Source organism: Sus scrofa, chromosome 5 (genome assembly GCF_000003025.6).
Source record: "Sus scrofa isolate TJ Tabasco breed Duroc chromosome 5, Sscrofa11.1, whole genome shotgun sequence".
NCBI lineage: Eukaryota > Metazoa > Chordata > Mammalia > Artiodactyla > Suidae > Sus > Sus scrofa.
The window spans coordinates 87,729,670-87,756,731 of NC_010447.5; the positions used below are offsets into that span (position 1 = coordinate 87,729,670).

Genomic DNA, 27,062 nt, shown 5'->3' on the forward strand with positions numbered 1-27,062 from the left:
TTTGATATTATGAGGCAATTCCTTAGATATACTGAAATAAATGCCTTAAAATCAGAATGCCTTACTTTATTGCCATTGTACACATGCAAATCAGAAACTAAATTATGCATATAACTTAACTATTCACCTGTAGGATTTATCCAAATAAATATATCTGTTGGACAGACATTATTTTTAAAAGCCCAGTAGTCAGAAATAATTCTTAAAATTCATTAGACACAAAAAGCAAATAAGAAATAGTTCTATGTAATGAAGTAATAACAGAAACAAAATCACACCAATTGGTAATAGATCTTTATAAGTTTCCCGGGCATCATACTTCGTAGTTTAATGCTATTTGCACTTTTATGGCAGAAATATTTATTACAGTCCCCACAGGAAAGATAAAGTGCCTGATGATACTGAACAAATGAAGCTAGTAGAATTAATCTTATAAAGATATGAGACATTCAAAACTCATTGAGCTATATAAAGCATGTTGAAACTCCATTTTTAGCAGTATATCCTCAAGTAGTCTAGATAGAAGAACTTCAGGTAATACATGGAGAACAAGAAATGGCAGTGTTAAAGGATACATTTTTAAAGCATAAAGTCATGACTCTCACACAGGTAAAAATAAACAATTTTACTTAACTCAGTAATTAATGAAGGACCAGTAAGACCTTACAACTGCTTCAAAGGAAAATTCAAAGAACCACATGTACATAAGCAAACAAATATATTTACAAAGAGGAAAAAATAAAAAATAAAAAAATGGCAGTTCCCGTTGTGGCTCAGTGGTTAACGAAACTGACTAAGAACCATGAGGTTGCGGGTTCAATCCCTGGCCTCGCTCAGTGGGTCAAGGATCTGGCGTTGCTGTGAGCTGTGGTGTAGGCCAGACATGGTGTAGCTTCGATTGGACCCCTAGCCTGGGAACCTCCATATGCCGTGGGAGCAGCCCCAGAAAAGGCAAAAAGACAAAAACAAACAAACAAACAAAACAAAGAGGCACAAAAAGGTCAATATGAAGGACAATGATCAATTGCACTGCCAGACACAACTGATTTACATTTCGATGGACAAGAATTATTTGCACTATTATTAATTTTCTACAACATACAGAGTTGTAAAATAAATCAGTGATAATAAAATGCAGATATGAGCAGAAGACCTAAAAAGACATTTCTCTAAAGAAGACATACATATGGCCAACAGGCATACGGAAAGATGCTCAACATCACTAATTACTAGAGAAATGCAAATCAAAAGTATAATGAGGTATCACCTCACACCAGTCAGAATGGCCATCATCAAAAAGTCTATAGATAATAAACGCTGGAGAGGGAGTGGAGAAAAGGGAACCCTCCTGCTCTGTTGGTGGGAATGTGAATTGATACCCTTGCTAGGAAAACAGCATGGAGGTTTCTTAAAAAACTAAAAATAGAATTGCCGTATAAGCCTGAAATTCCACTCCTGGGATATACCAGGAGAAAAGCATAATTTTAAAAGATACATGTACCCCAATGTTCACAGCACTATTTACAATAGCCGAGACATGGAAGCAACCTAAATGCCCACCAACAGAGGAATGGATAAAAAAGAGGTGGTACATGTACAGAACGGAACATTACTTGGTCATAAAAAAGAACGAAATAATGCCATTGGCAGCAACACGGATGGACCTAAAAATTATCATACAAAGTGAAGTCAGAGAAAGACAAGTATCATATGAGGTCACTAATAAGTGTTACCTAATAAAATAATACAAAAGGACTTATTCACGAAACAGAAACTTACTCAAAGATTCTGAAACCAAACTCATGGTATAACCAAAGGGAAAATGTGGGACGAGGATAAATTAGGAGATTGGGATTCACATACATACACTACTATATATAAAAGAGATTAGTAACCTAATGTATAGCACAGGAAACTATATTCAATATCTTGTCATAAACTATAATGGAAAAGAATCTGAAAAGGGATATATATTATATTTAATTTACTATTCATCCAGCTGCCCTACAGGAGATGAGCCATGTCTTTTGACCAGGGTCGGGCTTAGGTGTACTGCTGACTCAGGACAAGAAATGCTTTACCAAGGCATTATCCAGAATGGGACATGTATGGCAGAAGGTGCATACTGAGTGAACTAGGGGGTCCACATGCTGCAGTTTATCTTCTGAAACTTATACCTCAAACTTCTGTTCATCCTTCAGAAAAGATAAAGATCTCCTTAGTAATGCAAAGAATAAAGATATGTATGTGTGTGTATTGTATATATAGATTTATATATATATATATAAATTGTAAATAGTGCTGCTATGAACATTGGGGTGCATGCATCTTTTCAAACTGTGTTTTTCTCTTGGTTTATATATGTACATACATATATACAAAGTGATAAAGATATATAATATATATTATAATAATATAATTCAGATATATATGTATATAGTTTGCTGTACACCTGAAACTAAGACGACTTTGTAAATCAACTATACTTCCATTAAAAAAAAAAAAAAAAGGCAGAGATAACCCAGAAAAGTATGCTAGCCAGAATACTTAGTCTTTTTTCCTTTTTTTTGGTGGGAGGGTATTTAAAAGTCTATCGTAATTTTACCCAACAAAAAGAATATTAGACTTTGTTAATGAAGGAAATATGCAAGGAAAGTTTTCTGATATTACGGTTTCCCAAAAGATGCTATATTTGAACCTTTTGAGCCCACTGTTATAAATAAAAGTAGTCCCTATCCCTGGACTCACAAAGAAAACAGATTTTCTTTATTCTAGGAAATCATCACTCTGAAAGGGAAGAGAGGATCCTACTTAAAATTTACTTAAGAACCCAAAAATTAAACTAAAGGGCTCAGTTACAAAAAACATTGTTAATAGTACATTCTATTTTTTTAATGGTACATTTTCAAACAATGGGAATATTTTAAAAGCTTCTTTCACTTGGCTTTTTAAATGAAGTTACTTTATTAACAATATTTTTTAACTCAAAAGTGTTTTGAAATTTATTGAAAGGCCCCAAATGTTTTTCTCTGCCCTGAGCAGTTTCTGTCTTCCTTTCTGAAGATGGGTGGGTTTGGAGAGTTTGTTTTTGCTTTGTTTTGTTTTGGTTTTGACCAATCATCGCAGAAAGGGCCATGATATACGTTGAAAGATAAACCACAAAACTTGATTTTAGTTCATAGTTCTAGCTGTAATGCTTCAAAACAAAGGTCTGTTAAAACACATCTTAAAGCAATCTTGGACTCAAATGCCCACAATTTGGAGTACACAGATTTGGTAGCATTTGGAAATTTTCCATATGTGGATTCATGCTTCTAAATAATCTTTCAACTCCTGATGTCTTATGATAAATAGTATGCACAATGGCACAGAAAAAAAACCTGCCATTCAGATATATAAGTCAAAGCTTTGGCTAGTTCAAAGTTGTGTATGTGAAAAAATGGAAATAAGCTAGCAACCTGAATATAAAAATTGACCTGAAGCTTTAGGTCTGCACAGTGTTCTCACCATTCTTAATAACCTAAATTAAAACTAACTATAAAAGCCATCACACTACATGATATTACTGCCTAACCCAAAAATATCTAATAGGGAGAACAAATAACAAAAGGAAGGCTTTTCACAAAGAGCAAATCTTTCATTAGAATTCATTTACATCCAGTTGTCTCCATTGTCAAATTTATTCAGGGGCATTTCTAAGACCTGCTAACACTTGCAGTGGCCCAGAAATTCCCCTAGGAGGCATCAGAATTTTCAGTGTACAGACAGATTTTACATTGAACTGATGAGAATCGAAAAGTATTTTCTACCTGTACATGCCCTGAACGTATTCATGCCAGGTGTGGGAAATGGGAGCCAAGCTTTCTATATTCACCCACCTCCAAAACTGCTAGACTTCTCCCAGAGGAACAGGACAAGTAATGCACTCAAGAACAGACTACCCTTCACAACACCGTAAATCAACTATACTTTAATTAAAAAAAAAAAAAGAAAAAGAAAAAAGAATACCCTTGAATGGCTCACTTTGAGTCCAAACCAGTCTTTGTCCCAAAGAGCTCTTCAAGGACAAACTGGTTTGAAACGTACCAATTTTATTTAGGTAACACACGAAAGAAATTTGGTCAAAATAAATCCCTCAAAAATCCTACTTCCCAGAGCACCTGCTGTGTCACAACGGATGGACAGCATCTCTGCAGTGCCAGGACACAGGTTCGATCTTCGACCCAAAGCACAGTGGGTTAAATGATTCAGTGTTGCTACACTTGCAGTGAAGGTCACAGCTGTGGCTCAGATCAGATCCCTGGCCCAGGAACTCCATATACAGCCGGGTGGCCAAAAAAGAAAAAGAAAAGAAAAGAAAAAAGTGCTGTTTCCCAAGGTCTTATAATAATATAGTTTAAGGGTTAGGGTGGTGAGTCTGGAGTCAGATTGCTAGAGTTAAAATAGCTCCATCACGTATTGTCTGTGTGACCTTGGGCAAATTACTTAAAACTCTCTGGGCTTCAGTTTCCTCATTTGTGAAATGGCAGCAATAATTATACCTCCCTTATAGGGTTCTTGTGTAAATCCAATGAATTAATATTTATAAAATACCTTCCAACAGTGCCTGGTATATAGTAAGTGCTAATCAATACTAGCAGGTACTATTACTGTTACTATTCATCATCATCTTTACTATTCCCGTTTCCCTCCTCGTGTTCCTTGTGCTTATGGTAGCTCCCCCAGGGAACTATATATGACCACTGTACATAACGGCATATGCTTTGCCCAGAAGCACTCTGGACAAAGCTGAATGTCTTTCAGTTCCACTCTGCCTAAAATCCTGCTCTGTGACAAACAATTAAAAGTGTCCCATTCCCACTTTGAATGCATAATTAGCACCCTGCTTTCTTGGGAAGTTTTCTAAATGGAACTAACTCAATAATTAAGATTCTCAATGCCCCACTGAAAATATATTGGCTGGATGAAAAAAAAATTAACACATATTGATTGAAAACTTATTAATGCCAGTTACTGGGACTTGAAAGAAATTTAAGCCACGGTTTCTTCCCTGCAAAAGCTTACAATCTAGTGGAGACAGGCATATAAACACATGACTACCATACAGTGTACTAAAATGCAGTCTTCCTATGAAATTTGCAATGGTTCCATTCATGTTCTTTGGTCCTCGCCCCCTCACCCCCACCCCATCCCTGCCAGGCTTGTCAGCCAGAGCAAGACTCTTTTTACTGAAGCAGACTCGGTTTGTCTTTGGCTCCTTCCCTCTCCCCTTCAGACATTCCCTTTCCCTCCACCTGCAAGATACTTCCTCCTTTAGGCAATTCTGTGTTCAGTTCTAGGATTGAGAACAGATGGTTATAATCCCTGCTGATATGTTTGTTGCTAATAATTTTAGGATTTACCCTCTCTGAGCATAAGTGCATTTTTGTAGGTAGCTCTTGAATCTAAAATACCATTCAGAAGCTTAAAGGAATGAGTCCCAATAGGAAGAATTTCAGGCAACAGGCTGACTGAGAAGAGGGAGGTCTCTCAAGGCTGATTTTCATTCTTTAGTTATCATTGATTCTGCTGTGTACCTATCTTTCTTTTATTGCCCATGCTTTCTTCCAAGATGTGCTTTCTCTAGTGTTCAAGTATAGAGCAAAGAATAGATTGAGGAGCTTTTCAATAACGTCCATTCTTGTTATATATATTATTGGACAAGGGTTTGGAATATTCAGCTTCAACCTATTTTATCCCATTCTGATAGTATGTTTCAAGCCCCCTTTAACCAAACTCAATTATTATGCTTCATATTCACCACAGAACTACGACTTTTTCTGTTAAATTAAAACATGCAAACCTTTAAGAAGGGTAGAGGAATATTTTATTCGTTAATGAAAAGACATGTTTTCCTCACAAGGCTTTCTATTCAGAGGTTTGTGCTGTAGCATTGTTGTGCATGTTTTTGTCCCGCTCAAGAGGAGCAGGTTCTAACAGGCTAGCCCATTATTAGAATTTATCTCTTTTCATGCATAAGAAGTTCATTCTTTTAGAAGTTAATCCTTTTCTCTAAAAGGGACATACTATCTCTTTAGAAATTAAATCAGTTTTTGCCTTTACATTTTGTCTCAAGTTGCTGCAAAGCATTGTTCCACTTTCTAAATCACTTGTCATAGTTAAATGGAGGTCTGTGAATTGCCACAGCTGCCTTTAAGTGGGCTTTTTTTTTTTTTTTTAGGTTCACTGAGTAGGCACTGTATGTATCCTCTTTTCACAAACATTTTTTAAAGTTCCAATGATAATGTGAAAGAGTATTCATTTTCCATTGGAATTCAAAGTTGAATGATAAAGAATGAAAATAAAATCATATATATGTAAACAATGGCACAAGAGCTCAAGGAAATTATTCAGTTGATGAAATTCAAGAATTTCTGAATATTTAGCTGTAAAATATTTTTTCCACTAACTTACATTTTAAATTTTAGTAGGACACTAAAAATAGTGGTTCCTTTCTTTCTGGGAAGCAAATTTTATCAGACATTCATAAAAGGATTCAGTTAATTTGAGTGAAAGATTATTTACTGTGGTAATTCCATCATGGCGAATGTCAACAGTGAGCATCACTAGATGATGAAATACTGCTTTATTTGGAAGGCAGGTGCTAGAAGGATAGTCTATGATTACTTTAGTCACAAGCAATGAGGAAATGAAATATAGAAGGAGGAAAACAGTAGGAGAAAATCAGAAAGAATACAACTCAGTTTACATGTAGTCATTATCAACAAATGCAAATCCATCTTCAGAGACAATTAACATTTACTTTTTCATTTGTGCCACATCAGATGTAGTGCCTGCAAGAAAGAAGGGATGTCTCCTAGCTTTCCCTTATTTGATTTTCACATCATTTGGAAACATTCTGCTTTGGTGAGATGGTAATAGGACCCAGCCATATGATTTTTAAGTCTTATCAGGTGGCTCGGAAAGATTATGGGTGGTTGCCTACAACCAAGCAGTATCCACAATGCAGAGAGGCAGGCCTTAAAAATCACAGAAACTTAAGATTGAGAAGGACCCTAAAAGTTGGCAAAGCCAGTCTTCCATCTAATGTTTAGTCTCCAACATCTTGGTAAGTGATTGTCCAACTCATATGCGTGACGCTGCCAATAACCAACTAGATTCTCACAATCTCTTGCCATGGCCAGTTTCCTCAACTCTATGTTTGCTGACTACTAGAAGGCCTTCTGACCCAAAAAGAACAATTAAAAAGCAGCTTTTCTAAGTAAGGCATGTGTACCTTCTAATGATGGATTTGAAAGGTAACTTTCTCATTTTGTCCCCACCTTATGTCTACAATCTTAAATATGGAGTGTTATTTTCTCTTCCATGTCTGTTTGCCTCTAATGTATAATATTTGTCAGCAAAGAGCACAAGTATTCATGAGCAAGCTGTTCCAGTAATTCCTTAAATTACTGGTTTAAAGTTTGTAAGTTTCCTTTCTTGTAAGATAAGTATGCTAAAAATGATTTGCAAGTAGGTTAATGTTAGTAACAAATAAATACTATTAGATATAGGTAGGAAAACTTGTCACATCAACAGAGAAACATACACTGAGTATAACAGAAGTTTATGAAATCCACAGTAAATCCAAAACACCAAGGTATACCTCTTGGATAATTAGGAATAGTAGATTTGTTTTTATTTTATTTTATTTTATTTTTTTTAATTTTCCCACTGTACAGCAAGGGGGTCAGGTTATCCTTACATGCATACATTGCAATTACAGTTTTTTCCCCCACCCTTTCTTCTGTTGCAACATGAGTATCTAGACATAGTTCTCAATGCTATTCAGCAGGTTTGTTTTTAAAGTAGATTTCTCATTTTCCAATTACACAGCCAGATAGGACTTTTCTCAGCTAAACTTTAAATACATAATCCCATTTTCCTGCTCTTTAGCTTATGTTTGTGTATCAAACAAGAGCTATGTTTAACTTGTTACTAAAGTTTCCTTTTTCTGTTTTCTTTTTTTTTTTTTTCAATGAAGACCTAGTTTTACTTGCACATTTTTCACGAGCATCAAATAGTGGGTGATCTTTCAAGCTTGAACAGAAAGAGTTGTATCGCTGAGGAAGGATTTCTTGTTTCAAATGGTCTAGGTAATGATTTACAGCTATTTTTGGTAATTCTCAAAATGACAGCTCTTTGAATTTTTCTGTGTGCAGAAATATTTGCTGGGCTGGCATCTTTCAGACCCCAGGAGATTCATCCCAATTCTCGGCATGTAGGAATGAGGGAATGCTCTGAAATCCTTACTCCAGAGGGAACTGACCTGTCCACATTATCTTGTGATACATGTGAATGTTTGGTGAGGTTTCCCTAAATATCTATGGCCTCCTGAGGCCTGGAATTTGTGAGCCAGGACTAACTTATGAGTTGGGTTATTTATAGGCCTTGGGCATTGCAAGACTAAACCTGAAAAACTGACTTATAATGATAGTTTATTTCCTCTTAAAAAAACTAACAATAGTTTGCAGCATCTATCTTTATATAATATTTAATATATTGTTTTAAAAGTAGGAAGGATACAAAAAGGCAAAAATAAGAATTAGCAACCTTTTAAAATTCTAAACATTATCAGAAAATATGTATGACTGCCACTGGCTATTGGAAAGTATAAGCAGAGGTTAAAAAAAAAAAAAAAAAAGAATAAAGGAAAGAGAAGAAAGAACATAAGAAACATAGGAGATAGAAGGCAATTTTTTAAAGAGAGGAAAATTAGGTATATTTAATCACTACCTTTCCCAGAAATCTTCAGTGAATCTTCAGTATTACAAGATAAAGTCAGCATACTAAAACCGTTTAATATATTTCACGATCTAGATAGAACGGGACTTACTCAACACATGCCCTCTGGTTTACTTAGACAGAGCGGGAGTTACCCACTTTGATCTCTACTATAGTTACTTTAGACTTCTTAACATTGTTGCAAATGCACTCCTGGAGTAGTATTCCGTATAATCTCCTTAACATCAGTGATGGATTAGGGATGGTTTATTCTAGGAATTTTGAATTGAATTCTATAAAATGCTTGTATCCTGAGTGTTTTATATATGGTGGTTTGTTTTTTGTTTTTGTTCTTTTAACAGGTTATAGAATTTAGACAATTACAAAACTGCTTTTTCCACGAATCTTCATTATGCTAACAACTGCTGTCAGCTACATAAGTATGCCTTCACTTTACTAAATTCTTCAACTTTGGAAGATTTTTCTCATTTAGTTTTTCAATGGATTTCATTTTCTTTGAAATCAGCATCTAGTACAAGTAAACAAAGAATCCACCTTTCAATGAAAGCTTTAAAAGAAGCTCACCATGCATAAGTTATTTGATAGAATTTTTATTTTTTTCATGATGAAAAGGAATGTGGAATTTAAAAGATTTAATAAAAGACTTGGGCTGAAGCATTTCTACCGAATATATGAAAAAGCAGATATCCAGGAGCTAGGATGAAAGACCTCATTCTTATAGAGCAGTGAAATTGAATTCCTACAGGTCTCCAAATTTAAGTGCAAATTTGTCTTTGGCTCTTGCCTGGACATGTGAATAGTGATGTACAATAAACTCTTGCAACCCCACGGGACTTTACGTATAAATAGCTCCCAACAGAGATAGTCACAAAGAGAAGGCCAAGAAAATAGGTAACTATAACTTACCTCACACTTGGACATTCCAGAAGCAAAACCAATAAATTGAATCTATGAGTAGAGTTTCCATAAATAAAAGCAAAAAAACAATTTACAACATCACTGTACTCTAAGGAGACAATTCTCTCATGTAAAAAATCTGTATCCTGGAAGTTCTCTGCGGCACAGTGGGTTAAGAATCTGGCATTGTCACTGCAGCAGCTTGGGTCGCTGCTGTGGTGTGGGTTCAATCCCTGATCCAGAAACTTCCACATGCCATAGGCACAGCCAGGGGGAAAAAAAATCTATATCCTGACTAATCCCTGAGAACTGAAAGGACAGCTATAATTAAGCATAAAAACTTGATATTACAATACATAGAAACTAAATTGAGTAAGGTGGCCACCAAAATAATTATTTATGAAAATTTCCAGATTAAAACTCTTAGGCCTCATTCCCAAGTAGCCTGCGGTTCTCCAAGCCCTAAATAATTCCTGCACCTGAATTTTATGTGTGCATAAGGTCCACAGTAGATATATAACACACTTGGACAATGCATATGCTATTTTCAGAGTGCCTCTACTGGTGGAGCCAAAGATATACATATACCAAGAGAAGGAAAAGAGAGGTCCTGGATAAGATAACACAACTTACTCAAGGGCTGAATTAGGTCAAGCAGGAATACATCAATGTACTGGTGTGGCTATGGCCACGTTTGTTAAACTCTAGGGACTATTTTATTTCTGGCCACTCTAAGTACTTGTTGCTTTTTAGTACTTCCTTTATCACTGCAGTCAGAATATTTTAGATGTATTGAAATGAACTTTGTTCATAGTTTCCCTAGCACTTCACTTTGGTTACTTTTGATTCTCTTCCTGAAAAGTCTCTTCCCTTCGGCCTGCCAGAAATACCACCCACGTTCAAGGACCAGCTCCGAACCCAATCCCTCTCATAATGTCCTCAATAAATGCCCAGCTATGGTGACTTCTGCATCTTTTGAATTCTAACATTATTTTTTCTCTTAGGTACTTATTTACAGTCTTGTTTATCTGTAATTTTTTTCTACTGTAAATCTTTTTTCTCCAGCTACATTATACATTATACTTTGCTTAGACAGAAATCATATTTTGTAATGGTTTTTGTATCAAATATGGAGTCTAACATAGTTACTCTCTCGTAGATATTCATTAAAAATTTGTTGACTGGTTGATATGATTTATTACCTTTATGCTGATTTACCTTTTATACTGTTTCTTTTCTTTTCTTTTTTTTTTTTTTTTTCGTCTTTTTGCCTTTACTAGGGCTGCTCCCGCGGCACATGGAGGTTCCCACGCTAGGGGTCCAATCGGAGTTGCAGCCGCCAGCCTACACCAGAGCCACAGCAACGCAGGATCCGAGCCGTGTCTGCAACCTACACCACAGCTCACGGCAACGCCGGATCCTTAACCCACTGAGCAAGGCCAGGGATGGAACCCGCAACCTCATGGTTCATAGTCGGGATTCATTAACCACGGAGCCATGACAGGAATTCCCTTTTTATACTGTTTCTTAAGAAAAACAACACCTCATAGATCCAAACTGGGGAATCCCATTCTGAGCTACTTTACAAAACGTTCATTTGTATAGTCAGGACATCATGTGCCAATAAAAGCATCTTGGTACTGAAATTTGTGGCAACAGTTATTAAGAATTATTCCAGATGATCCCAAGTATTAATTTTTAGAAATTATTGGTGAGGTAATACAAAAGATATTAAAATCGCATAAAAGTCTCAGATCTCAGATAATTCCACTAAAGTATTCCTCACTGTGAGAAGTAATATTTAAAAAAAATCCTGAACTGCTCTGAATTGTGGGATTAAAAGAAAATGCCCAGTCATTATGACAATATGTCTTCAAAGTCTTAAAAAACACATAAATATTGGCTACTCAATTTTATCTATAGAAAACACATTCCAAATAAACAAAGATGTACACAAATAGCTACAAGGATATTCATTATAGAATCTAAATACAGGATTTAAAAATATCTAAAAGACTAAATAACTAAAAATAGGTGATTGGTCAAATAAATTGCACATCATATAAGGGAGTCATTAAAATGTGTGTTGTAGAAGAATATTAAATGAAATAGAAAGATGATCTCAATACATTATGTGGGAAAAAAAGTTTTAAATATAACTGCATTTTTAAAGTACTGGAAATATATGCTTCAAATGTTGATAATGATGTCACATTGTGATGGGATTACAGGTTTCCAAATTTTCTGCAGTGAGGATGTATTACTTTTGCATAAATAATTAAAATTTTTAAAGTCATTAAAAATTTAAGCAAATATCTAACCAGTACCTCAGAATTGCTATTAGGATCACATATCCCACAGCCAAGGAAATACATTATGTAATCTTTTGAATAACCACAAGGCAAGTTAAAGAAAGGATCTCTCATCTTGATGACTTGTTCAGAAAAGTAAACGAAAGTGATATGGCTAAAGTCAACCAAGAAGATGAAGTTGTGGGAAGACTGCTTTCTCCTAGCATTGTTTGTGCTCATTGCTCTTACTTATTTTTGTTTGCAGGTCCACGGGAAGTGTATGTGTAAGCACAACACAGCAGGGACCCACTGCCAACATTGTGCACCTTTATACAATGACCGCCCCTGGGAAGCAGCTGATGGCAAAACAGGGTCTCCAAAAGAGTGCAGAAGTAAGTGCCAAGCCCACAGACTCAAAGTCTTTGTAAACTTATAGGTGGACCTCATTGTCTCTAGAAGTATAATATAAAGTGGAGGGTGACAGACACCATAACCTACATAAACAGAGCCCATTACACTGCCCACTGTGACATCGACCGTTGAAATCAGTTACTGCTTGCAAACTCACTGATATGACTATTTTACCAAGGATGTGTTGCCCATTTGCTGGACACTATGTGGGACCTGAGTCTCTCCTTGAGTTCCATGGCTAGGAGTTCCCTTGTGGTGCAGTGGGTTAAAGACCTGGGATCATCATTGCAGCTGCTCGGGTCGCTGCTGTGGCGGGAGTTCAAGCTCTGGCCCAGAACTTCCATATGTTGTGGCCATGGCCAAAAAACCAAAACCAAACAAACAAAGAAAAATATATGGCTAGACACAAAAGCAACTGAGGATAAGTGTATGCAGTCACCTTCATAGCTGAAATGGTGAATTATAAACATGAAAATAGCTTTCTTGAATTCAATTCTCATAATAATCCTATAAAGCAGGTGAATGTTAATCCCATTTCAGAGATCAGGAAATTGAGGCTTAGTAAAATTAAGTAACTTGCCAAAGTTAGTAAATGACAGTGTCAGGACTTGATCCCTAGTCTTAAGACTCCAAATTAAATGCTTTTCTCCGTAATAACATAATGCCTTTCTTTTCACGTATGATACTCATAATGACGAATTAGATGTGAAATTAAGCCATGACTAACTTTAGGTTTGAGATTGGAGATTAGATAGAAGGCTAAAACACATAGGAATATAAATCTTTTTTTTTTCCTTCTTTGCAATTCAAAATGGAATACACATGAAATAGAAACATATATGCAGAGAGAAATACACATGCCCATAACAATGTTTACATTCACAAATTTCAATTTTACTAGGATTTAAAAACAAGTACAACGGGTAAAATTGAGACGTCACTTCCCATACATAATCTGAAGTCATGAACTGATTTATTTTAGTTTCTCAGAAATGTAAAGGATTTCCTCTAAGTATAAATCTTAAATTATCTTATGCTTTTTAAAGATTATGAATCTGGTCAAAATATCATAACACATCAAGGAAACAATGAAAAACAATAGCACGAACATTTTCAAATACAGTTGACCTCCAGGAAAAAGTCCGGATTCTTATTCTAAATCACTCATCAAGAGAATCTAAAGAATTTCTCCTAAATTCCTAGAATGCCATTCTGGTCCTTTCCACAGAAACCAACTGCATATCTAAATACATATAGAACACAGTGACCTGAGACCTGTCACTTGGCACTATAGCCTGATAATCTTAGAAATGCCTTTGAGAAACTGTTAGGTAAGAAACTCTGCAGACCGCTTCTCTAAGAAAATTAAGGCCCCTATAGGAGATTATCTTGCACTCACCAGTACAACAATAGCTGAGGAATAGTACGCATGAAAGTACTACCTGCCAAGTTACTAACTCCTGCTCACCAGACAGTTCCTTCCAGGATCGATGGAAGGAGGGAGGGAGGGGAGAAAGAGAAAGAAAGAAGGAAGAAAGGAAAGAAGCTACTGAAGGCCAGAGGAAACAGGGTGAATGGGGATGGAAAGAGGAGAGTTCTCAGTGTGTATATTTTTTTATGTTGTTTTGATTCTTATACTGTAAAAAGGTACAATATTCAAAAACTAAATTATTTAAAAATTAGCAGTTGGCTTACCCTACTACTAACTGCCTGAATATTAGAGAGCCTGTCATTGTATCTTTAATTCTTTGTTCCCTTCCCATGCTTTTCTCCAGCCTGCAAGTGCAATGGACATGCTGATGCCTGTCACTTTGACATTAATGTGTGGGAGGCATCAGGAAACCGTAGTGGTGGCGTCTGCAATGACTGCCAGCACAACACAGAAGGTCAGCATTGCCAGCGGTGTAAGCCAGGCTTCTACCGGGACCTCCGGAGACCCTTCTCTGCTCCAGATGCTTGCAAATGTAAGTGAACTTGTGGTTACTGGGGAAAACAGGTTGATTTGTACAAAAGAGATGACTCTCCATCCTTCATTTGCTGGCTCAATGAAGACAGGTCATGAAATTCCAGACAACTCATTCATACACTTCAGCTAATTTCACTGATAAGGGGTAAGAATTTTCTATCTGTTAGGTACAGCAGTACAATATTCATAAAAGCAATCCCCTTTCTCACACACCATGAAATAAAACTGTTTCCTATAGCACCACATTTTGAAAACAAGATGACTAAGAGAGAAAAAAGACTGATGAAGAGGAAGATACACTTAAGATTATCTTAAGACCAAATATATGAGTAGAACACAGACAATAATGGACTCAAATGAAGAAATAAAGAGCAGTTATGTGCATTTTGGTCGTTCTAGTTTTCATTTCTGCATTGAACTTCAACACCTGCAAAATGACAGATTTTGGTTTCATTGTGAATGCAATTTGGTTGACTCTGCTCTAATGTACTATTGTATCATAAGTGAATTTGGAGGATAACAATAACTCCCTGCTCTCTTACAAGATAAAAAACTGTTACAGGAGTTCCTGTCGTGGCTCAGTGGAAATGAATCTGACTAGTATCCATGAGCACGGGGGTTTGATCCCTGGCCTCGCTCCGTGGGTTAAGGATCTGGCGTTGCCATGAGCTGTGGTGGAGGTCACAGAAGCTGCCTGGATCCAGTACTGCTGTGGCTGGGCCTGGGGCGTAGGCTGGCAGCTGCCGCTCCAACTCTCCCCCAGCCTGAGAACTTCCATATGCCACAGGTGTGGCTCTAAAAAAGGAAGAGAGAGAGAGAAAAGAGTAGAATTTTAAAAGATTTTCTCAGTTAATGGCACATTATCTGAAACATGTGACTACAAAGGATGTATGCAGAGCGGAAGTAAAAGTCCAGTGTGGATGAATAGTTCCTCTAACTACATGCGTATTTACGTATTTATCAGCTTAGAAATTATTATATAACAAACCACTCAAGACTGTTAATGGAGATGAATGATCCTGCCCTTCCTTGCCCCACCAAGGACTCCATGTAAACACAATGACAGGAAAGGAGCAATACAATGGGAGACAATAATTTAAAATCTGGGTTTGTTTTTAATTTAAAGGAAAAATTCGATTACTCTTAAAAATACATAGTTTTAACATCAGGCAGGATATATCTACATGAAATATGGGTGGGCTTACTTTTCCACAAGCTTTCTCTCTTGGATTGTGGAAGGCAGAGTATGGCACAGCTCACTTTCAACAATGAGCCTCACATTTGGATTTGCATCATATTTCTCCGAGAATTCTGTTTTACTCCTGTTCCTTGTTTGTACTCAGACTTTCATTTTAGTTTAGGTTTCAAACAGACCTAGAGTTGAAGCTTTCCCTTCCTCTTCCCGCTGTGTAACCCTATGCCAGCTGCTGAAGCTATTTGGACTTCGATCTCATTCTCCCGCAGGGTTGTAATGAGAATTACATACGCTAAAGTATGTGCAGTGCTGAGCATGTTGCCTGTCATATAGTAAGCCCTCGAGAAATGAAAACGAGTATTATAATAACTCTTGCCCTATAAGATAGGCAGTGGGAAATATGATAAAGTTTCTACTTTTTATTTATTTATTTATTTATTTAATTTTTTATTTTTTGGTCTTTTTGCTTTTTCTAGGGCTGCTCCTGCGGCATATGGAGGTTCCCAGGCTAGGGGTCCAATCGGAGCTGCAGCCACCGGCCTACACCAGAGTCACAGCAACGTGGGATCCGAGCTGTGTCTGCAACCTACACCACAGCTCACGGCAACGCCGGATCCTTTAACCCACTGAGCAAGGCCAGGGATCGAACCCGAAACCTCATGGTTCCCAGTCAGATTCGTTAACCACTGTGCCACGACGGGAACCCCTCTACTCTTTATTGACTAAAAATACCTTATGTCAAAGATAAATTACTTCTTTAAAAATTCACAGTACATTAGGGACCAAAATATAGTCTCCTTAACTCCATGTGCTGACTGAAGGGCCTGCTTATGAAATTGCTTCAATATAGAACATATTCAGCCCTAAAACCATTTTGTACAGGATGTATTTAAATAGATACATATATGTGTATATTCCATAGCCTTAGATCACTAGCAAAAATGTCTAAAAATAAGGAAGTATAGATTAACAAGCAGAAAAAACAGGGAAGGAAATTAATTTGTCAGTGAGTAAATTAACTATATTCTATACAACAGGCAACATTTTCAAAAAGATATGGTTAAATAGCATTGACTTGAAACCGTATGTAGTACAATGTACCTAACATATACACTCGTTTATTTATTCATTCATTCAATGCATATATATCGAGGGCCTATTATATGCCCCAGGCTCGATTACATTCAGGAACAAAACAAAGACCCCTGTATTCTTTTTTTTTTAATTATTCAATGAATTTTATTACATTTATAGTTGTACAACAATCATCACAACCCAAATTTATAGCATTTCCATCCCAAAACCCCAGCGTATCCCTCCGCCCCTCAACCTGTCTCATTTGGAAAACAAGTTTTCCAAAGTCTGTGAGTCCATATCTGTTCTGCAAAGAAGTTCGTTGTGTCTTTTATTTATTTATTTATTTATTTATTTTATTATTACTATTTTTTTGTCTTTTTGCCATTTCTTGGGCCGCTCCCGTGGCATATGGAGGTTCCCACGCTAGGGGTCCAATTGGAGCTGCAGCCACCGGCCTACACCAGAGCCACAGCAACGTGGGATCCAAGCCATGTGTTCGACCTACACCACAGCTCATGGCAACGCCAGATCCTCAACCCACTGAGCGAGGCCAGGGATCGAACCTCCAACCTCAGGGTTCCTAGTCAGATTCGTCAACCACTGAGCCACGATGGGAACTCCTGTGTCTTTTTTCTAGATTTCACATGTAAGTGATAGTATATGATGTTGGTGTCTCACTGTCTGACTGACTTCACTTAGCAGGATAATTTCTAGGTTCATCCATGTTGCTGCAAATGTCGGGTTATTTCTTTCCTTTCAATGGCTGAGTAATATTCCATTGTGTATATGTACCACATCTTCTTGATCCACTCTTCTGTCAATGGACATTTAGGTTGTTTCTATGTCTTGGCTATTGTATATAGTGCTGCAATGAACACTGGGGCACATGTATCTTTTCGAGTCATGGTTTCCTCTGGATAGATGCCCAGGAGTGGGATTGCTGGATCAAATGGTAGTTCTATTTTTAGTTTTCTGAAGAATCTCCATACTGTTTCCCACAGTGGTTGCACCCATTTACATTCCCACCAACAGCGTAATAGGGTTCCTTTTTCTCCACACCCTCTTCCAGCACTTATTGTTTGTAGACTTTTTGATGATGGCCATTCTGCCCGGTGTAAGGTGGTACCTCATAGTGGTTTTGATTTGCATTTCTCGAATAATGAATGATGTTGAACATCTTTTCGTGTGTTTTTTGGCCATCTGCATGTCTTCTTTAGAGAATTGTCTGTTTAGATCTTCTGCCCATTTTTTGATGGGGTTGTTCATTTTTTGAGTATTGAGCTGCAAGAGGTATTTATACATTTTGGAGATTAATCCCTTGTCAGTCGATTCATTTGCAAATATTTTTTCCCATTCTGTGGGTTGTCTTTTCGTTTTGTTTGGCGTTTCCTTTGCTGTGCAGAAACTTTTAAGTTTAATTAAGTCCCATTTGTTTATTTTCGTTTTTACTGTCATTACTCTAAGAGGTGAATCTGAGAAGATGTCACTCTGGTTTATGTCAGAGAGTGTTTGGTCTATGTTTTCCTCTAAGAATTTTATAGTATTTGGTCTTATATTTAGGTCTTTAATCCATTTTGAGTTTATTTTTGTGTATGGTGTTAGGCAGTGTTCTAATTTCATTCTTTTACATGTAGCTGTCCAGTTTTCCCAGCACCACTTTTTTGTGTGTGTCTTTTTGCCATTTATTGGGCTGCTCCTTCGGCATATGGAGGTTCCCACGCTAGGGGTCCAATTGGAGCTGCAGCCACCGGCCTACACCAGAGCCACAGCAACGTGGGATCCAAGCCATGTGTTCGACCTACACCACAGCTCATGGCAACGCCAGATCCTCAACCCACTGAGCGAGGCCAGGGATCGAACCTCCAACCTCAGGGTTCCTAGTCAGATTCGTCAACCACTGAGCCACGATGGGAACTCCCCAGCACCACTTACTGAAGGGACTGCCTTTTCTCCATTGTATATTCTTGCCACCTTTGTCATAGATAAGTTGGCTGTAGGTGCATGGGTTAAATTCTGGGCTTTCTATCCTGTTTCACTGATCTATATTTCTGTCTTTGTGCCAGTACCATATGGTTTTGAGGACTGTATCTTTGCAGTACAATCTGAAGTCAGGGAGCCTGATTCCTCCAGCTCCACTTTTTTTTTTTCTCAGGATGGCTTTGGCTATCTCAGAATGGCTTCCAAACAAACTTTAAAATATTTTGTTCTAGTTCTGTGAAAAATGCCCTTGGTAATTTGATAGGGATCGTACTGAGTCTGTAGATGGCCTTGGGTAGCATAGTCATTTTGATATTTATTCTTCCAATCCAAGAGCATGGTATGCAAAGACCCCTGTATTTAATGAGCTTATATTCTAGCAGAGAAGACAGACAATACATAATTAATAAGTAAAGTATGTAGTTTTTTAGAAGGTGATATGTGTTATTATCACCAAAGAAATAAAAATAAAACATATTAAGAGGGGTCCAAGGTGCCAAAGATTTGGAAAGAGAAAAGTAATGACAAGATGCAGCACTTTTTTTTCCATTTTTCCCCAGTTTTTTGTTTTGTTTTGTTTTTTTTACGGCTGCACCTGTGGCATATGAAAGTTCCCAGGCCAAGGGTTGAATTGGAGCTGCAGCTATGGCCTATGCCACAGCCACAGCAACAGTGGATCCGAGCTGGACCTGTGACCTATGCCATAGTTTGCAGCAATGCTGGATCCTTAATCCACTGAGTAAGGCAGGGATTGACCCTGCATCCCCACAGAGATAATGTCAAGTCCTTAACCCACTGAGCCACAACAGAAACTCCTTTACCCTAGTGTTATTGAGGAATAATTGACATATAGCATTGTATAAGTTTAAGATCTACAACATAGTCATTTTGTATATGGATAATTATGAAATGATCACCACAATAAGTTTAGTTTACATCCATCGCTTCACATGGTTACAATTTTTTTTCATTGCGAACAGAACTTTTAAGATCTCTCTTAGCAAATTTCATATATACAGTATAGTATTAACTATAGTTATCATGTCATACGTTACATTCCCCAAACTTGCTGATCTTATAACTGGAAGGTTTGGTTTTTTTTTTAACCACCTTCACCCATTTCGTCCCAACAACCCCCACTTCCTGCCTATGGAACTACCAATCTGTTCTCTGTTCCTGAGTTGTTTCTTTAGATTCCACATATAAATGAGATTATAGACAAGATGCAGTATTAAAAGAGGATAGGCCTCATCACTAAGAAGGTAAGATTTGAGCAAAGATTTGAAGATACTAAAAAAGTTGGCCAAATATTTAACTGGAAGAGAAAAATCTAAGCAAATAGAACATCCTAAGACAAGAAGGTGTCTACTATGTCAAAATAAAAACAATGAGGTCAGTTTGGCTGCATCAGAAAAGGATTTGGTGGGTAGCAGAAGATGAGACTAAAAGTGTGAGGCAAATAATATGGTCCCATAGGCCCCTGAAAGTATGGCAGCTTTTACTTGGAGTGAAATGATGAGCCAGCACAGGATTTTGAGCAGAAAAGAGGCATAATCTGACTTAGTTTTTAAAGGATCATTCTTGTGTTAGACAAAGGCAGCTCAATTCATATTGCATTTGCACTTTTAGCAATCAAGTTTAGTAGAAGTCAACAAGCAAACTAGTGATTCTTAAATAGTGGTCCCTGGACCATTGGCATCAACGTCACTTGGGAAATGTGTTAGAATTGCAATTCTCGGAGTTCCCATTGTGGCTCAGGAGTTAGCAAACCCAGCTAGCATCTATGAGGATGTGGGTTCAATCCCTGGCCTCCTCCGGCAGGTTAAGGATCCAGCGTTGCTGTGAGCTGCGGTGTAGGTTGCAGACGCGGCTCAGATCCCGCGTTGCTGTATCTCTGGCTTAGGCCCACGGGCTACAGCTCTGATTGGATCCCTAGCCTGGGAACCCCCATATGCCATGGGTGTGGCTCTAAAAGACAAAAAAATTTAAAAAAGAAAAAAAGAAATGCAATTCTCAGATTCCAACCCAGACCAAGTGAACAGAAATTCTGTTGGTGGGACCCAGAAATCTGAGTTTTACAAACAAACCGTCCAGGTGATTCTGATGCCAACTCAAGTTTGAGAAACACTGGTCTAGAAGAAGGCCCCCCAAATTTTATTTACATTCATTAAAGCAAACCCAGTTTCTAATATTTAACTAATATTTAAGCATCTGTGCTGGTATAGAAAACAGCTATTCATTTTCACTAGGCTAACAAACAGAAGACCTAGGGGAATGGTCAAAGAAAACTTTCCAACATTGATTGAGGCCACATTTTAGAGGGCCTTGTAGTTAGCCTAAAATTTTTCATGTTTATTCTCTAGGGTACTGGGAGCCACTGCAGTGATTTGATTAGGAAAGTTTCATATATTTCCCACATATTTGTAATGTTTATATTAATTTGAAAGTACTGTGTATAATTTACTGCATTTTACTAATCAAATTTTAAATTCTTCAGCTGTGCAAAATTGTAAGATGAATAAATGTACAAAGGATTAAAACAGATAATTTTTAAAATATCTACGTCTTACCAATAAAAAGAGAAATAGAAAAGGTTTATTGGCAGACATGGAGCCAAAATAAATACTTTGTGTTTGTTTTTGTTTTGTTTTGTTTTTTATTACTGTTCCGTGTTCAAGCTACGGCTCTTATTCTTACAAAATGTAAAAAGGTTGCCAGCTCTAGATTTTTAAATCCTAGAGATCTCATGGATTCAGAGTTTTATAAAAAGAGCATGAAAGAGATTATCTAAAACATGACTTATGCTACCTTATATAGCTCTTCTAGGAACCTGTGCCAAAAAGGCTTTATAGGTTTTGGTCCCCAAACTAAATATTTTTAATCAAGGCATGATACAGTGTGGCATTTGCTTGAAGTTTTTTTAAGTCACTTAATAAAGCTACAACATGGGTTGTATGTTGAGAATGGCAGGAACTGAAGTTGGGGAGGGAGGCAGAAGCCAGCTCACAGAAGTCCAGATAGGCTATAATAGTTTTAGACTTTATCTTGTAAACAGTTTCATTTTTATTAATAATCTTCGCATATCATTAACTCCTTCCTTAGCAGATGTGTCTCTATATCCCCTTTAGAGTTACTAAGGCTGATAATAAAGTTTATGACAAAGTGGTTAATACACTTAACATTTATTAAGTACCTACAGTGTACCATATTTCATGCTAAGTGCTAACAGAGACAGCACTCTAGCCACAACTTTTCTGCCCATTGGTTCCCACTTTACTTTTATGAGGAAGGTAGTATCAAGAAAACAAGTGGATATTTCTAAAAATTTAAACCATCTCAGTGTGTGGCTCCATAAACAACATGCACAATGTTATTCAAATAACAATTTTATTATATTTATTCTACTAGGCTTACAAGGCAAAAAAGTAACATGATACTCAGTGTGTGGTCCCAAGACCAGCTGAAATGGCATCATCCAGTTGCCGATTAGAAATTGCAGAACAGGCAGTTCCCGTCGTGGCGCAGTGGTTAACGAATCTGACTAGGAACCATGAGGTTGCAGGTTCGGTCCCTGCCCCTGCTCAGTGGGTTAACGATCCGGCGTTGCCGTGAGCTGTGGTGTAGGTTGCAGATGCGGCTTGGATCCTGTGTTGCTGTGGCTCTGGTGTAGGCCAGTGGCTGCAGCTCCGATTAGACCCCTAGCCTGGGAACCTCCATATGAAAAGACAAAGAAATAGCAAAAAAGACACACACACACACACAAAAAGAAATTGCAGAACCTCTGATCCCACCCCAGACCTACTGAATCAAACATGCACTTTACCAAAATTCTCAGGTGACTGTACTATGTTAAAGTTTGATAGAGCTGCAGAATACTCTTCATCAAGGGATAAATGCATTGAGCATTTACTCTACAGGTTTTTTTTAGTCAGCCAAACAATATCCTACTGTTCCCTGAACATCCAAATTAACTAATGTGTGTCTCTCTTTGAATGCATATAGGTTTAGATTTTTTTAAATGACTGACATAGAGATTTACTGATAAGTGTGTTTTTATGGTATAGCATTTTCCAAAGTTTGACTCATGGCACACTTACTCCAAAAGATGTTAATAAGAATTAGATATGGGGAAAATTTTTCCACAGCCTTCCAAGTCAGGATATGGTGAATTAATCAAAGGTTTTCTTTCCAAATTTCTTTTTCTCAGGATTTTTCACACCCTTTAATATGCTAGTGTTTTATAAAACTCCTATGGAGCTTTGAAATATGTCTCTCAAATTTAACCAGAGAAGGCTTTTCTTAGAAGCATCTTGTGAGACCAGAATACACTGGAAATGTTCCTATTGTAGAGTGGCTGCATCTACATGAAGAAATCACTTAAGACGTATGCTAGAAGATTCCTTCTGTGTGTTTGCTCTTCTTTTCCCAGTGTTAGACTTACAATTGTATCTCGAAGAAATAATAAACATTATACTTCCATCAGTGAAATAATCACAGACATCATATTAAGTAGGCCTGGTTAGTCTACAGTCTATAAGACTGCCAGTGATGAGGTATCAAAACTCTTCTCTCCCTTATTTCTTAGTTTATGTCCTCTCGGGAGTTGGCACTATTGAAAACCTGAAACAGTAGGCCAGATAAAATTTACTGGAAGTATGTAAATCATAGGTCAGTTTAGCTGGAGAAACTTATTGAGTGTCTCCTTTATGGCAGGCACTGTGGTCAGTCCTAGACCTGTAAAGACAAAAGATCTTCCTTAAAGGATCTCACATTCCAGATGGGAAGGAATTTATACTAACAGGTCATTTTAATCCACGGAGATGATAGTGATGATATAACAGTAACACTGGCATTTATTGCCTATTCTTTTCCGTCCACTGTTAAAAGGGCTGTATATGTATTAATTCATTTAACTTTCACAAAAGCACTTTGGTGTAGGTAGTATTATTGGCCCCAGGAATAATGAGGAACATGCCATAAAAGTGAGAGGGTGGGAGCGGTGTGAGGGCAATTAAGGAGAGAATTTCCCGAAGAGATGCTTCACACTCTTTCGGTGGACGTTTTTACTTTTTCCTCTAAAGTGCCGAAACACAAAGTTTGTGCTACTTTCTAATCAGTGAGTGCCTTTGTTGCCTTTAATGAGATGATCTAGAAAAGTGAATGAATGGATGTTATTCTCCCTCACTGAATCTACTACACATTTAATAAAATACTTAACCTGACCATATTAAAGGGTTCAGTAAATACCAGTGACATTATTCTTAGTACTCTATTCACAGTTAGGTAACTAGTTGCCTGTCAAATAAGCCCAAGACTTATTGGCCCCATAAATGTTCTAGGCTATTTTTCCCTCCTAAAAAACACCATGCCAAATACTATGGCATTATGTGTACACTTTTAGTTAATGGCCATAAATTCACCAAAGCTGAATAAATAGGGCCCTGCGCCAAATCTACTAACAAATAGATTTATCCTTGGGAGCAATTAAATCATCTCTGTTCTCACTTCCTCTTTATTTTAACCTTAACTAGAGTCAAATATGGGACCCAAACAATCAACTACACATGTTCATAGCCAAGAAATCACTCCTGAGGATTTCAGAGATGTTGTTTGTTTTTTTAAGGCTAGTAGAGATCACTGAAACTGAATTTATTTCTACAACTCAGAAAAAAGAAAAAAAAAATTTTTAAGGACAGTGCATTTAAGGTCTGTAAACACAAAGGACAATGTGAATCTCTACAGCTAAATCTAGGGCTGAAAGCAGAAGGGAGGCACGAATTGGCTAGTTGTTAAGATAGAGAAGTAAAAAGAGAAACAAAGTTCTCACAGTGTACTGAGACACTTGGAGGAATACTGTCTCTTTGTTCTTAAAGGCAGTCGCTTCCAGCATGACTCACCTGAAATCTTTAAGGTCACCGTGTGCCTTTGGTATCCTATAACCTAAGTAGATTTTCCAGGGGCAGGCCTATTAAAAATATGAGAATAACCCTACCGGAAAGTGGCATGTTGGATTTCTAGGGAGGGAAGAAGCCCTGATTTGTAGCATTGGCCAATTTCTATGGATTAATATTCCCACCATGGCCAATTTCGAACTACCAGATTTTTTTAAAATCGGGAACTTAGACTCAGATAGACTCTAAACCAAAAGTGGAATGGTTTCTCTCCTTTGAACGAGGTCTTGCCTCCACTTTCACAGTCCCCTTCTCTGACCTCAAGCACTGTTGCTATCTAGTCATTGGTTCCCAAACGTGTATGTGAGACAGACTCACTTGGGAAAACGTGTTGAAATATGAAATCTCAGAGCCCAGCCCTAGATCTACTGAATTAGAATCTCCAACAGGGATAAGGACACAAATCTGTGTCCCCATTTTAAAAGCATCATTGGTGATTCTAGTTCAGCCTTTTGGTCTCCAGGCTAGCATGTGAGAACCAATACACATGCTACTCCTGGCGAGACAAGATTTTCCTAACTCGACAGATACAAATGCTGATAAACATTCATTCAGTTATCTTCTCCCACTTAAGAATGTCTAACTCAGAACCTCTGTTTTTCTCCAGGAAAATTTCTGGCAGAATTCTAGAATGTCTGTTTTTCATGTAACAGTTTCAAAATAAATACCCAGCAATTCCATTCAGAGAACTCGCTCTTATTCATAGTATACAGATCTATCTACCATAAATATCTCATAGTTTAAAGTGAATTATTGTAATGAGGCTGGAATTTATTTAAAAAAATAGCTTATTGCTACAGTGACAATTTACTTTCAGTTCCATACTGAGATATACCAGAATATAGCGTTAAACTATTGTAAGTATGTTATGTTAGTATTTAAGTAATTATGAATGCAGTATTTCATGAAGTCCCGTCCTCAATCCTTACCTATTCTTTGAACACCAAGAGATATATTACATGTCTGACAGATGGAAATTGATTGAGTATGGAATATCGACAGCTAGTCTATGACGCTTTTCTATAGAAACTTTCCCTTACTTTAGTGAGAAACATGGATTGAGGCAGATGTTTGAAAAAATGCTTTGTAAAACAGAATTATCTTCCTTTTTAGGAAACAGCCAGTTCGTTAGTTTACAATAAATGAATTGACTTTTATGTCAAGACGTATTTTTAACCATTGCATAATCTCTTTCCACATTTAAAGAAACATCAGCAAATGGAAAAGAAAGTGGAATTCACTCCCTGTCAAAGTAAACAACCTCTTGAAAAACTGACGTGCCCTTCCTTCCTCCCTGGTGGGACAAAATAAATGTAGCCAACTGCCTTTTAGCAAAGAGCGAATAAAAATAAACTTGGTCTCTGGGCCCTAAAACCCATACCAAATGTTTACCAAGATACTGTCGGGTTACTTGGTTACCATTACCCTAACTAGCCAGCTATCTTTGTAAAGAAAGCCTTCTGTCACCCATCCCAGTCTCTTTTGTCCTTTCTTGCTTTTCTTCTTTCGGGCTTGGGGGAAAACTGACCAGCTGATGGAAATTCGAGTGCCCAGAGTGGGTGCCTGGCTTGCTGCAGAGCAGCCTTCCCCCTCGCAGTCGACTCAGACACCGCCTTCCCATCGTGCTCTCCAGCGGGGCTGCTGCCTCTCTCCGTGCTCGGGTCTCCGTTTAACAGTTACGGCCTCTACCTCTAGCATGGTTATTCTTTGCCTTCAAATGGTCTCTGAGGTGAAATTCTTTAATTAATTAAGTCCAGAATGCCTTACCACAACATCACCTTCCAGTGTTCATCCTTGTGCCTGTATTCTAGTCCATTTCAGAAAAGAATTGTTCGTTCCCCAAGGGTTACTGACACTTTTTTTCAGTAGGAGCTTAGTGGGTTTTTTTCTTTCAAAGTGTAGTTTTAGCAAAGCCACATGAGTTCATCTTGTGTCATATAAACAACATAGAAATCTTTGTTTTCTTTTGGAAGCAACTGTGAATGATTCTAGCATAGAATCAATATGAAGTAACTGTTGTTGAAAAGCAAACTTTAAATAGAACAGTGACTTGGCAATAAGGGTTGGGAAACTTTAATCCCAGTTTAAAACAATCTAGGATGAAAAGCCAGAAGGTTAAGAAGTGAAAGAATAGATAAAAAATACATATGTAATTATGTAATAATCATACAGGACTATCTTTTAAAGAGATTAAACAGCATATTAAAATTCACCCCCAAAAGGAGACATTTTATGAACTGATAAATAACAGTCAGTCAAATTTGGGAAGAGAAGTGGGAGAGGTATGGAATTCTCTAAAATGTCTCCAGAGCAACTCACTGAATAAATAAATAACATGCTATTCTGCATTTGATGAGAAGCATTAAATAGTGAAGAAAATAATTATAAAATATCGAAACTCTCAGAAAGTCAGAATTAGATGGGGTATAAAAAAGAAAACTAGCATTTGTTGAGTGGCTACTAGAGGACAGACACTGCACTGGACAATTTACATCAGTTATCTTACTTCGCAA

The 27,062-nt window shown here is 37.3% G+C and overlaps 1 protein-coding gene across 4 annotated transcripts in view; it reads left to right on the forward strand.

Annotated features, from left to right (window-relative positions):
- NTN4 (netrin 4) overlaps positions 1-27,062 on the forward strand; it is a 113,552-nt gene that overhangs the window by 58,517 nt on the left and 27,973 nt on the right. For all 4 annotated transcript variants that reach the window (XM_021092743.1, XM_021092741.1, XM_021092742.1 and 1 more), the window contains exons 4-5: positions 12,238-12,364; positions 14,159-14,347. In XM_021092743.1, coding sequence (XP_020948402.1) covers positions 12,238-12,364; positions 14,159-14,347 — 316 coding nt within the window. The remainder of the gene's footprint in view (positions 1-12,237; positions 12,365-14,158; positions 14,348-27,062) is intronic.